At 36.2% G+C, this 13,287-nt stretch overlaps 2 protein-coding genes across 2 annotated transcripts; one reads left to right on the top strand and one right to left on the bottom strand.

Annotated features, from left to right (window-relative positions):
* The first annotated feature begins 163 nt into the window (after positions 1 to 163).
* LOC133319663 (zinc finger CCCH domain-containing protein 11A-like) lies at positions 164 to 7,181 on the top strand. The gene is given in 8 exon segments (XM_061524849.1): positions 164 to 332; positions 546 to 626; positions 995 to 1,114; positions 1,277 to 1,414; positions 1,637 to 1,751; positions 2,453 to 2,614; positions 5,700 to 6,316; positions 6,319 to 7,181. Coding segments are annotated over 7 exon segments (1,596 nt in total). The 5' UTR covers positions 164 to 332; positions 546 to 566; the 3' UTR covers positions 6,703 to 7,181.
* Positions 7,182 to 7,566: 385 nt separating this feature from the next.
* LOC133319669 (paired box protein Pax-6-like) lies at positions 7,567 to 13,272 on the bottom strand. The gene is made up of 6 exons (XM_061524882.1): positions 13,224 to 13,272; positions 12,524 to 12,700; positions 12,318 to 12,400; positions 11,899 to 12,128; positions 11,389 to 11,558; positions 7,567 to 8,575 (listed from the first exon to the last, which is right to left on the bottom strand). The coding sequence occupies exons 1-6, from the start codon at positions 13,270 to 13,272 to the stop codon at positions 8,475 to 8,477; spliced, it is 810 nt and encodes a 269-aa protein (XP_061380866.1). The 3' UTR covers positions 7,567 to 8,474.
* Positions 13,273 to 13,287: the final 15 nt, after the last annotated feature.

The following is a 13,287-nucleotide window of genomic DNA, read 5'->3' as shown; positions in this document are numbered from 1 at the left end:
AACTTTGATTAAAATCATTTTGTACAAAACAATACTTTTGTTGGATAAATGTTTATTATAAATGATTAATTATAGTTATGAAAAGACTTGGAAGATAAAATCTCTATGGAGTCTGATTTTATATGTCAATTCCATCTATGGAAGTTCATAGACAACTAGACAAGCAACCAACATTTGAGTGAAATGAAATGAAAGTTCGCTTTCCGCCACATGTCCGCCATATCTACTACATTTTCTTTCTGATAGTGACGTTAATATTATTTTAATTTACACAGTGGCGTGGTGTAGATATTTGTTGTTAATTTAATTAATTTTAGTTTATCGTAATCGCGGTAAGTAAGATGTGAAAGCGGCATTTTTTAAAGTGTAATTATGTAGTTTTAGTCACGACATGCTCTACGTATTGTCAACATGAAAATTCAGTTTTGTGGTTGATAAGATTTTTGAGTAATTAATTGGTTTACCATGAGGATGCTGGACTGACTGCTAAAGTTGAAGTGATTCGTGTGGTGTAAATTCTAAATATAAAAATGAATTTTTCGCAGACCCCGGACAAGCGAATAGCGATGGAGTCGCCTAGAAAATTTAACGATTGCTATTTTTATTATTACTCGACATGCACTAAGGTACGTGACTCTCAATTGAGTTTGATTCCGAGACAGCAATTACTATAGAATGATATGAATTGTAATTAATTTAAGTTTTAAAGTTTTGTGAATTGTGTAACAACCCTTAAGAATCGATTAACGTTAATTTGTTAAAAGGTTTATTAGTATATCTTGTAATAAACTGCTAAAAAGTTTTGTTTATAATATTCTATGTATGTACAAGGCAACATTCTTACTAAGATATATGATTTAGTATTTGCAGATGCAATGACAAAACTGATATTGTTTGTAGAATATTGTGTTCATGAAGACCTAACACATTGATATAAGAAATCTTTCCATCCAATCCTTGCTAAGCATACATTAATTTATCAATTACTTTGTAGGGAGACAATTGTATGTTTCGTCATGAGCCCTCTGCACTGGGTTGTGAGACAATGTGCACTGCCTGGCAGCAAGGGAAGTGCTTGGACAAGTGCTGCAAACTAAGACACATGGAACTAAGGGTTTGTAACCTCAAACTTATTTTAAAAAGCTTAATATATCTTTAAATTTCTCTCAGTAACATCTTTTATAAGTTTTATATTGTATATAACCACCCTTAGATTTCACTTGATGTTTATAGCTATTTTTAACATTAGTGGTAACATTACAATTTTAAATTAAAGAAAAACCGCAAGCAAATTCCTTGCTATTGGGAGAATCAGCCAGGCGGGTGTCAAAAGAAGCATTGCCCCTTCATGCATAAGAATCCAGATGCGCGCTCTGATGGAATTGCACCGAGCCAGCCTGCACCCGTTGTCAGTGTATGTGACTTGATTTTATGTAGGAAAAATACTCAACATCTGTCGAATACATACATTTTTCTCCATAAAACTCAGAGATATCTTCATATCAAGTAAATAAGAACTAATTACTCATTGAAATGTTCATAATCAATCTTTTCTAATGGCACCTATTTACAGATTAATTGACAGCAATAATGAAAAAAATTTACACTTAATTATCATTTTCACATTGTATTCCAGGCCCAAGTAGGCATTGAGACAGCCATAGAGGTGGGTGGTGGAGTGCCAGCCTTACCCCCGCAAGCCCCTGCTCCAACACCAGTACCGTTATTATGGCAGCAACAGAGACAACAAGGTTATATTACGTTTTACATTTGAACATGACAAACAATTCCTACTAATAATAGAATGTGAAAGTTTGTGAGGAGGTCGGGGTGTATAGATATCTGTAGCTAAAAACTATTGAATCGATTTTGATGGACCATTCCAATGATGATTAATAAAAATTTATTGAACTTACTCCAGGACCAGGAATGAAAGTTCTATTTTAATATGAAATGACATATGTATGTACATTGTTTATTTTCCCTCTGAACTCAACTCAAAGTCCAAGCAATAGAAATTGTGAGAAAAAAAAAGTTACTCATATTATTGAATAACTGCCACAGTCTTAGGTTACTTTAGCTTTTAATGGGTATTAGCATCTAGGACTTCAATGTTGGTTTAAAGATGTGTATGAAATAAATAGAAGTGGAGTTTTGGGGTTTCATACATACAGGGCTACTGACTGTCATAATTATTAAATAAAATGGAACATTCTCCAGAAAGATATTTAAAGCAAAATACATATATGCCTTGATATATGCAAGCTAATTTCGGTACAATTTTATTTTTCTGCTTTTCATGAGCCTTATATGTGATTTCTTTAATTGATAAGTTCGTGTGAGACATCCCGTTTTAAATATGAACAAAGCTCTGTAACTCATGCGAGGATGTAATTACGCGGTCATTCTATAGACGTAATGTAACCAACATAACGTAATGTAAATCTTCCAGTGGTGCTAGATTCAGCGATCCTAGGTGTATTGCCCGGCAGCAGCGAGTTTCCGAGGCGTGTGCACGCGCACGCACACGCGCACACACACACGCATGCTCACGCGCACACACACGACACTACATACGTGCCCGTCGACCCGCTAGTCGTCAACTTCGAGGAAGGTATGCGCCTCTACTGAAACTACACCCCTTACACGTTTGAGAGACGCTTCTATTAGTGCTTCATATATATATATTGTGTCAGGGTAATAGATTATTAATGATATATATATATATTAAACTTTGTGAAATTAAAACTCTTAAAATTTTGGGTTTAAATATTACATTTTTAGCCATAGATAGCCTCCATTATAATGATATTGCCCTGACAACGACACGAAATGAAATTAATTGTGTTTAAAGAATATTATAATGTGTTTATATAATATTAATGTGGACAACTTGAAATAATGAGTCGGTGATGCAATCATATGTATACAGTATATATATGAAGTTCAAAGCCATACTAAAGGCAGACAAACGTTTGGTAACAATAATGTAATCTAGTTTCTATGTGTTTCATTATGTTTTTTTTTTTTTATTATTTTTCAACAAGGTTTTCTACTGCCAGCCAGCCATTGATGATTGATTTCATATGTATACATATTATTGATTGTGCCTTCATGTATGTTAGTACAGCGATGCAATAATGCGGTTGTTATTAATTATAACTGGTTGTTCACATTTCAATGTCTTATAGAGATGTTTTAATGCTAGCAGTTTGTTTGTACTGCGGTAATGGTTCTATTTATTTGCAAGTGTGTCTTATATAAGCTCTGTAATGGAACCATTTCAATAACAGCATATGTAGTGTAATTAATGAAAGGCGTCGATATAAATCTCTCAAACAGTATAAAGGGGATTGCGGTTGAATCCGCAAAACTATAGTTCTTTTTTATAGTGTACGGACACTAAAGTGACGGATGTTTAGTGAATGTGACTTATGTGAGGGATGAGATAAATACCAGTCACTCGATGAACCTGTAGAAGAGTTATAACTTTGTAACACTATGATTGTGAGATGAAGCCGTTCTGTTGTTAGTGTTGCCATATATGAAATATTAGATGAAAATGAACTGGTATACTCAAATTCCTGGTGTGAGTGTTCATAGTTAAGATATGCTTAGATGCTGTGGCACTTATTATAGCAAAGTTACGTACGATATAGCGAAAACAAAAATTAATTTCTTTGCATGTGCCAACACTGATGAGATCGCATAATATATGTATCGGACTAAGTTGAGAAGGGTGTTAGAAATATTATTTATTTTTATTTAAGGTTTTTTTTTTTGTTTTTTTTTTATTATTATTATTATATTCGTTTATTGTAACGGACTGGATGCATAATTCGTACAGAGGTGAATGTTTAGCCTGAATTATTATAGAAGTGATTTCTTTTTATCGGTTAGTCAATTATATAGCGTATATGAGAATTTTGTTCATTTAGGATTTAAAATGTGTTTATTGAATCCTTAATATTTATTTTAGTGCAATGAATTAGCCAGAAGGGGCAACGTTATGTTAATATTCTGAGGGCCATATATGAAGTGCCCTCATATTATTAGTCACTCATATCTCCTTATACGGCTCTATGGAAATCTGAAGTCTGTTTTTTTGTATGTGCAATAATAATAGTGCTTCTATCTGGAGTCCAGCCGTGTAGGGTACATTTGCTTTTTTGTTTTATAGTTTTACATAACACAGCCAACCTCACGGCGCCATTGCCGTGGTTGGTCTGTAACTAAACATTTTCTTAGTTGTTGATGTAATCTTTTGTCTTTTATAGTAAATATGAATAGGTTTAATAAAATACAAAAAAAAATATATACACATTTACTATTACTCATTACTCTAAGTGATATAAAAAATGAAAAAAAAAAAGCTTTATTGCCTTTGAATTGTTTGTATATTAGTGGCAAGTGGCTGTACAGCGGTATATGTAATGCGTGTCGACACTTTGCACCCTATAAGATAGATATCGTAAAAAAATGAAAAAAAAAATGTCTAGCAGTAAGGGGATCCGGTACCACGAGGAAAAACGTGCTACCGGGTTCGTAAGAAATTATCGCTTAAGAACATATTGAAAATTAACATTGATTTATATGATAATTAAATCAAATTATAGCTTAGCGGAAACGTCTGATAACGCTTCCGACTGTTTTAGCACTGTAGCCTTTTTACATTGGAAGGATAGTTAATGTTTTGTTTGTATTTCTTTTTTTCTTTTCTTTTTGTAATATTTTCGCACTAATAAAGTTCCTATAAATGAACTGCAAGTACCGACATGTTTAGGGTTATGGCTAGTCATTGTATTATTTATATGAACACGGTGGAGGGTAGTTCGATAAGTTTGGCTCATGTAAACTATGCTCGGCCGTTCTGTTGGCAGTACAAAGACCATTGAGTTATATTTCGTTCGTTTCTCATATATTTAATTGATATCTTTGATACTTGTAGCGTATTTTATGTTACGATTATAATTTCCTGACCCTCAGATCGAGCCTCAGTTATTGTATGGTGGTATCGATTGGATTTTATAGTTCTATATATATTTTGTATACCGACAGATGTTGTTTTAGTTACTCACAATGAAAGGTTGGTTGGTTAATGATGGCAGTGCGCGTGGGAAACTTGTACGGATATATTTAATTAATTTTAGTACACTCACACATGTTAATGTGTAAACATGTGTGTATTTTAGTTGTGACCAGTATCAGAACACATTGAAATAACGTATAAGGGGCGGGGCTTATCTCATTCCCTTGTATGTGTGTGTGTCGATGCTGGATAATAAGTTGTTTTGCATTAAACGGGGTTGTTGTTATGTTAGTATTAGTATAACGGTTGTATAAGATAACAATATTATATTATTTAGTATAACCGAGTGTGAGGACGTTTCGTTTAAGATAATTAACACTTACAACTCATATAGGAACTGGTATTGGAAAAAAAAAGAGAATGTAGTTTGGCTTTGTTTTGAAATATGAATAAATAAAAAAAAATTGTGTTAATTTATAAACAAGCAAATAAAATACGTTTCATAATATGATTTTTGTAATTATTTTTGGGCCGTCCACCCCAGGGGCGTTTTCAGATAACACGAAGAGCACACCTAGTAATCGTGGTCGATACAAAAATAAATACGAAAATCATTGATTTTTCTCTTGACGGTAGTTTATTAAACGGGTTACTTGGTGTGTTCTTGCAGAGTCGGATAACGAAAGCGCCCCTTCCTGTACACCCACTAAGGTATCGGATGACGCACAGAAAATAGCTAGGACCAAGTCACAGGAGTTGTTGCTCCTGGAGAAGATACAAGCTGAGGCCGCGGCCTTCTACAGCTACGAGGCGCTGCCTGCGGAGGTGCCCAAGGAAAGGAAAATAGTCCGGGCGAATCTCACCACCAAGTATGATAGGGTGTCACTAGACGAACTGTCAGGCAAGCAAACCACGGAGCAGAGAAGCTCGCTAGACTTCAAAGTACTCTCGTTAGACGAGATTAGGGCGAGGAAGAAAGTTTCAGAGGCTGTGATACACTCTGCACCTATAACGTTAAACCTAAGTAGGAAACGAAAACTGTCCACTCACGAGACCATGACGACGTCAGGTAACAAAATAATCAAAGTAGTTAGGAGCAACTCTATAGTTTATAAGAAGCTGGACAAGAATGCGCCCGCGCAGCCCGCACAGGCTAGAGTGGACAACAAGAGATGTGAACAAAACGACAGCAGAAAGAGAACGCTGTCAGAACAGAGCGATCTGTACGAGGTGGAGGACGAGCTGGAAGACAACTGTTACGAGTTTAAAAGAATTAAAATAGCGGAACAGATACTACCCAGCCGAAGTTAGTCAGGAATAGGGGAGCGGCTAAATGTGTGAGTGACGTCACTGTAGTCATGGAACACGGAAACGGAAACGAGGATTCAGACGGTGAAGTCCAGTTTGTGAGTTTAGAGTTGACAGATTGTAACACAGATATAGACAGTAGTGTGAGGGGCGAGGTCATCGATGTGGACTCGGCAAGGATGGGTGACCCCGTGGACATCGTGGACCTGTGCGAGGAGCAGGATGACAGTGAGATGACAGCATCAGATCTAGGTTTAGTTAAAAACGTGCCGGACGTCGTGGCCAGCTGCAGGAGGTCAATGAACGACAGTTCAGACAAAGACGTCATCAGTAGTATAGATCAGCTGATCCATGATGACTTATGATGGAAGAGGCTCGTTAGCTGGTAAGGTGTAGTGTTCATTGGGAATTTGTTTGATAGCGAGCTAGCTTTAGATGTGACGAGTACAAAATTTAATTTCCGACATTGCCTTATGATGTGTCTTAAATAATATAGACCGATAAATTTTTGATAAATTTTATATGAAAATAGTAATAATTATTTAATATGTTAGTTTGTATGTCACAGTTTAATAGTAAAACTTTTCGGATGTTTCCATATACGGATAACAGAGATGAAAATTGTCAAACGAAACATGGTTCGCCTTATAAAGGTCTCTGCGTCTGATAATCAAGTTACTCTTCCATGATATATCTACAAGGTTCGTAGAATGTTTTATCTTATGAGGTTATGTGTAAGTACGTTTTTTTTTTAAATATATATACATATATATAAATTCGATTAATTTTAAAATGAAATTGCTGTAATACAATTGAGAGCTTTAATTATATTATTCGAAAACTATGACTTTTTATTGTAATCAATATATATTTTAAATTAAGAATTTTATATCTATATGAAATCAAACAAATTTTTTTTTGATCCAAAAATGTATTATAATTACAATGCAGCCGTGGGAGCGCGACATCACACGAGTTATTCACATTTATCATAACATGTACAGGTTTACAGCTAATGTTAGTAAATTCGAAACGAATACCCTAAATAATTGAAATTTTAAATCACTTCCACCGTCCTGACGCAGCGGACCCCCGAGCTACTGACGGGACACAGCTCTACAGCGACACTAACATTACCTCGCTGGTATTTAATACAGATAATATTTTTTTTTATTAATTTGATAAAGTTAGAAAAATTATTCTCATACATTACATTCGGACGCCGTCTGAACGTTGGAGATATTCAGAGCATTCTTTTCTAAAGTTAAAATTTTTTTTTTAAACATTTACAACAAATGTACATATTATTGGTATTAAAATTACATCGATCTTAGACTAAGCTACGAAATGAATATTAAATAAATGTAACATTTATTATACATTAGGGCTATCAAAGTCACATACATACAAATCTTTCACTAACGCGTCCCGACGGGGCTGACTTACACCTAAAGGCTTACATATAACGTATGATACATCGAGAACTTTAGAAGTTTATAGAGTTTACAAGTTTTATTATTATAATAATAAAATTAAAATAACGTATTCTGTTTCCGCCAGCCCTTACAACTAGGTTTATATTTATTTGTATGAAGTATCCTAATTTACATTTACATTTGAGCCTTCGTTTGTGCTCGTTTCCGGTTTGTGGCTATAGTTATAGATATGTTTATTCTTTATACTATTCTATATAATATATTAAACAAGGTTAATGTTTGCGGCGAGTGTTCACGCCAGGCGTCGAGGCGACGCAGGCTAAGGAGGAGAACTGAAAAGCAGCTAACTTACTTAATATATTAGTTATCCTTCATGTTACCTGTGGCCGGTCGCGACACGGAGCCTCAATTAACTATTATTATCGAACTACCGATTTATTTATCTTTTGTATTTTCTCACTGTGACGTGTTCAGTTATTGATTGTACGGAAAGCGTTCGTATCTATGTGTGCGTGAATCGATACAACATCAACGAAACACAGGTTAAGGTAATGGTGTGTGTGTGTGTGTAGTCCATGATATGAGTGTTGTGTCAAAGTCGTGTATGTACGTGTGTGATGCATTGTGGAAATGTGTGCGTGTCCATGTTTATGTATGTATGTGTATGTGTGTGTGTGTGTGTGTGTCTACATCCACCAACGTCACTGCAGTCTCGGCCAGTACTGCTGGTCGTGTCCTGGAACAGCTAGAGGCACGGACACTCCAGCCCCCAGCAGTCCGCCCAGCTCTGTTACAACATGCTCTGTGTATCAACGGACCGTCACTTGCACTTGTTCCATTTGGTTAAATATGACATCTCGGCCAACGAAACGCGATAAAAAGTGTAAACACATTTTTAATTAGTAATGCCGTCTTGAAAAACTACCTATTTAAATTTTCATTTAAACTGATGGTTTTTGTTTAAGACTCGAAAAGTTACGTGAAATGCTAAACAATTTTAATCTATAAGTTACAAAGAAAATATTAAAGATGGAATGCTATCGTAACTTTACTTGGAGAGGATCTGTTTATTCACTTTTTCTCGTTTCATTGGCCTCAAATAAAGCGTTTATATTAATTATAATATTAAGGCAATTTAAAATTAAATCATAATTGTTTTTAATTACTATAATATATCTGAGGGAGAATTTACTTATTTGTCAATCTCAGAAATTCATATCAGACTAAGAAATAGCCTTCATTAGACATTTTTAGTACTAAGTTGTATAGTATCAATTAGTTTTAGCAAGTAATTCGTAATTTCAGTAAAATTCAGCAAAAAAATTACGTTTAGGAAATATCACAGGTTTTTGTTTAGCAGCTCTAGTTGTCGTCTTACACGAAAGTTATAAATTAATACATATACATAAAGGGTATTTATTTAAGTACTTTATTAGAAATAGTCAGTGATTTTGCAACGTTTTCTCGTGTCTATGCTCAATACGGACAGAGATTCTTGCAGCAGTTCGCCGTCACCGAATGCTATCTTTCTTCGACATTTTGTTCCAGTGAGAGGAGCTCCAGATGCAACCTTTCATGTCTTACTTTTAATACAAAAAAATTGCAAAAAACGTATTTGAATACTCCTGTATACCAAAACTTTTACAATCACACGTAACATCTTTAACCATTTGAATTTTTTTTTATGATTCCCGCGAATATTTTAATTTTCCCCACAGTTTTCGAGTTCATTGGTACATTCCACAAAATTCGTGTCTTCAATTGTCTAATTGGTATTTTAGTAAATATTCGCCACTTTTATAAGTTATTTTAAGAAACTGTTAAATTCTACTGAGTTTTCTTAAGGGATGGCCATTGACCTGGGTCTTCAATGACTATTTTTTATTATATTTTGCTGGTAAGCTGTTAGAAACTTACAGGACACGTTCAGAATTAAATTTTTCATTATCTGACTGTCACAAATCATCACTCATTACGGTATGGTCTTTATACTTCAGATTTTCCAACACGAAATAAATGATTTCCTATCGATTTTTCACAAACTTCATCCTTTATAAACATAAAATAAAAATCTTTAGATTGAGTTGTTTAGTCAAAAAAGGTATACATTTTTCTTTGACTTTGTGTTGGACTAGACTAAGGTTTGACTTATTCTTTAATGGACATATTTTTGCGTATTTTCCTCGGGTCGGTGACCTTTTTATCCGATTTGCAGAATTTATACGCGTAAAGACCATACAAGAGTTATAATAAACAAGCGTATTTTTTCACTGCCAAAAAGAGTCCGTTTACCTTGAATCCTACTTTTTAGAAAATATACTCGGAAAACTCAAATTGTCCTCAGTTACCAGGTATTGGAGTACCCCAAAGGCTTAATTTTTGGCGGTTCATTGAGAATGATGAGGCAACTGAAAGTAAACCCCATTGCCTTTTAAAAGTACGGCAGCAATTCACGACGGAATAACTTTTTTGTTTATACAAATAAATATCTTGCGTTTGTGAAAGACTGCTGGCATTTTTGGAAATATGCTGCCATATATCACTTCACTGCAGTTGCTCCGTGGAGAGACGCGCAAAAAGGTTTGTTGGTGATCACGGCCTGGTTCAAACAGTCTAGTCAGGTTCTAGCACAAGTAAAATAAGCCCGTCAATAGTCTATAGGATATTTATTGGAGAATGCAGCAATTTTTTGTTTTAATTCCTGCATACAATTTTTATCATCGAACAACCAGATGGACTTTTCGTCGCATCCATGCCAAGAGATATGCTTCCATTTTTGCGCACAGCAAAGACGTGGAATAGTTTTCATCTGTGTTTCCTTCTTATTATAATTCGGGCATTTTCAAGACTACACCGGCTGTTACACGGATAGATACGCTTTCATTTCCATCTACCCACAGATATAGTGACAGGGAACGTTATCCAAATGATATACCACCGTACTAACATTCCGCAAAAGAAGTTAAACTAAATTCAGCTACACTGTCATCTTAATGAGAAGAGAATTCTCGTCATTCCATGGATTCGCCGTGCGGGCGCCGGGTCCATGGCGTTGCAAGCTTCAACCGTGCCTGGGACTTGCGACCCAGGTGTAGGTTTAAGGGGCCCCTATCTAACGCGCGTTAAACGCTCTCCTCCACTGTCCAAGCTCCTCTCTCTACCTAACCAAGTTTGAAAGGAACCTACTAGGGCTGCCTTAGACGCACGTTCCAAGAATGAACTGATGTTAGTTCTTGACAGGCTCAAGTATTTTAGCAGGTTGTAGAGAGATTTGGCTGTTATACCTTTCGCTCCTACTTCTACCGCATACAAATTTACAACTAACCTATGCTTAGTGAGTTCGTTTGTGAGCTCGTAATATTTGTTGGCCTTGATGGCATGGTCTTTTGGGGATGTCGGTTTCCCAAGGAACTGTGAGCTCTATTATCACACACATTTAAAATTCGCGAATATAAAAATTTGTCTGGGATATTTGGCTTGTGAATTGAAAATTTTGACAAAACTAGAGCCGTTACACAAACACCAGTGTTGTCCGAGTTACAATAACAGAAGTACATTATGATTAATACATGTTTCTAGAGCCGTGATAGTCAGATGTTAACTGCTGTGACATACCCGGCGGTGGCGAGGCTGGTTCGTGTTGGTATCCGTGGTTGTAGTGTCTGTATGAGGGCAGGTCGTATCGCGGGTAGCCCAGGAAACCTCCCTTACACAGCTCGTCCCCGCCCTCACACACCGGAGAATCGCCCACCATCCCGCCGCTGTAGCCCATAGGAGTCAAGGGGCTGCGACACACGGAACAGGTCACGAGATCGGAAAATAGCTGCTGATAGTATCGATACATCGCTTCCTCGATGGTACAAAGTCTTTTAAATCAATACGAAATGTTATGAGAAATTTGTTAATATGATAATGTACAGCATATAAAGCAGTGCGCCTTCCGTGTCAGTTGACATTTATAATAATAAGGAGAAGCGTCTGTAATATTTTTTATTAAGATTTTTATTGATTATTGTGCAATAAATAACTCTCATAAGTGCATGGCGCTTATTATTTGGAGGAAGGGTCATAAAAGAGGTCTTGTATGTTTATGTTAGTACGTTGATTCCTGATACAACTACTGACCTGTAAGTGTCCACGTTGAGAGGCGGCTGGTATTGATGCTGTGAGTGTTGTGCGGGCGCGGAGAGGGCGGGCGGGTGCGCGTGCGTCACCGGTGCGGGAGCGTGCGCGTGCGCGTGGGAGTGCGCGTGTGCGTGCGCGTGGGCGTGCGTCGTGAAGCACTCGGGGCTCCGTCTCTGGCTGCGGATCTTCTCCTCGCGACGCCACTTCGCGCGCCGATTCGAGAACCACACCTTAAGGTCGGGTCAGGTTAACACACCGCGCTACGCGGTCACTACTATCGTCTAATGCTTGTAACATATCATTACGTTACTTTGACAGTAACTTGAAAATGTTTTTATTTTAATTAACATACGTTGTATATATTTTCTCATGTTACATTTTCTATTTATAAGTCGAAGGTCCTTTTATTTCTACCCTACCTGTATCCTTGCTTCGGGGAGTCCTATTTTAGCGGCGAGTCTCTCCCGCGCGAACACGTCGGGGTAGTGAGTTCTCTCGAATTCTGTAATATATTTTTTAGACTTCATTGTTAACGTCATTAAGAGAAACATGTATTTGATATTATAGTATTTTTGCTTGTTCATCGGTAAGAATCTATCTAGAACAAGTTTTTCCTGCAACCTACCTCTCTCCAGATTGTCAATCTGTTCGTTGGTGAAGCTGGTTCTGTTCCGCTGTAACTTCCTCTTCAATCGGAGTCTCGCGGCGTCTTCATCAGCGCCGCTGGAGCCCGCGTTCGAGTTGTCTCCGGAACCCGTCTCATCAGAATGTAGAGCTTCCAAACCTTCAAGCGGTTCCTCGCCTGATCGATTATTTTGTATCGGTTAATTACTATGTTATACTCAGTAAAACAGTCAAAAAACAAATAGTCTTTAATACCTATTATTGTATATGTATATGAAATATGGCAAAAAGACTACAAGTCTCTGCTTAACTAACGCAAACCAACCAAGGGTTCTTAATAAATAAATGTTATCAACCGATATTTTAATATTTAAGTTTTTTTAAATCATTTATCGAACAAAAACCCGTTCACCAAAACCATATTTATCCAGCTATAGAGCTGAAATATCTAAAAGGTTGTTTTATCTGAGACATATCTTAATCTGAAAAAAATAGTTTAGCTTAAAGTTTTTTTATCAATTGAAAACTCGACCAGTGGTGTACGAGTTAAACTGCAGCTGGTAGATATTACGAGAAGAAAATTATCTTAGTCTTGAAGAATTATAATCTCTTAAAATAATAAATTTTAATATTAAAATATCTACATTTTACTCAATATAACAAAATAAATTTTGTTTAAAAGTTTTATATATTCGGGTAACCTCCGAAATGGCTGGATCGAAATTGACCGGGCTTGAGTGAGGGATACATGATGTATTAAGGAGA

The sequence above is a fragment of the Danaus plexippus genome, chromosome 26 (genome assembly GCF_018135715.1).
Source record: "Danaus plexippus chromosome 26, MEX_DaPlex, whole genome shotgun sequence".
In the NCBI taxonomy this organism is placed as follows: Eukaryota; Metazoa; Arthropoda; class Insecta; order Lepidoptera; family Nymphalidae; genus Danaus; species Danaus plexippus.
This window is presented reverse-complemented; position numbering and strand designations above follow the sequence as displayed.

Excerpts from the sequence above, each read along its gene's own strand:
- LOC133319669 (XM_061524882.1), bottom strand. The coding sequence starts at position 13,272 with ATGTATCCCTCACTCAAGCCCGGTCAATTTCGATCCAGCCATTTCGGA. Across the intron at positions 12,401-12,523 it reads GATTGACAATCTGGAGAGAG|AATTCGAGAGAACTCACTAC; the intron begins GTAGGTTGCAGG and ends AATATATTACAG. Across the intron at positions 12,129-12,317 it reads TCCCCGAAGCAAGGATACAG|GTGTGGTTCTCGAATCGGCG; the intron begins GTAGGGTAGAAA and ends CCCGACCTTAAG.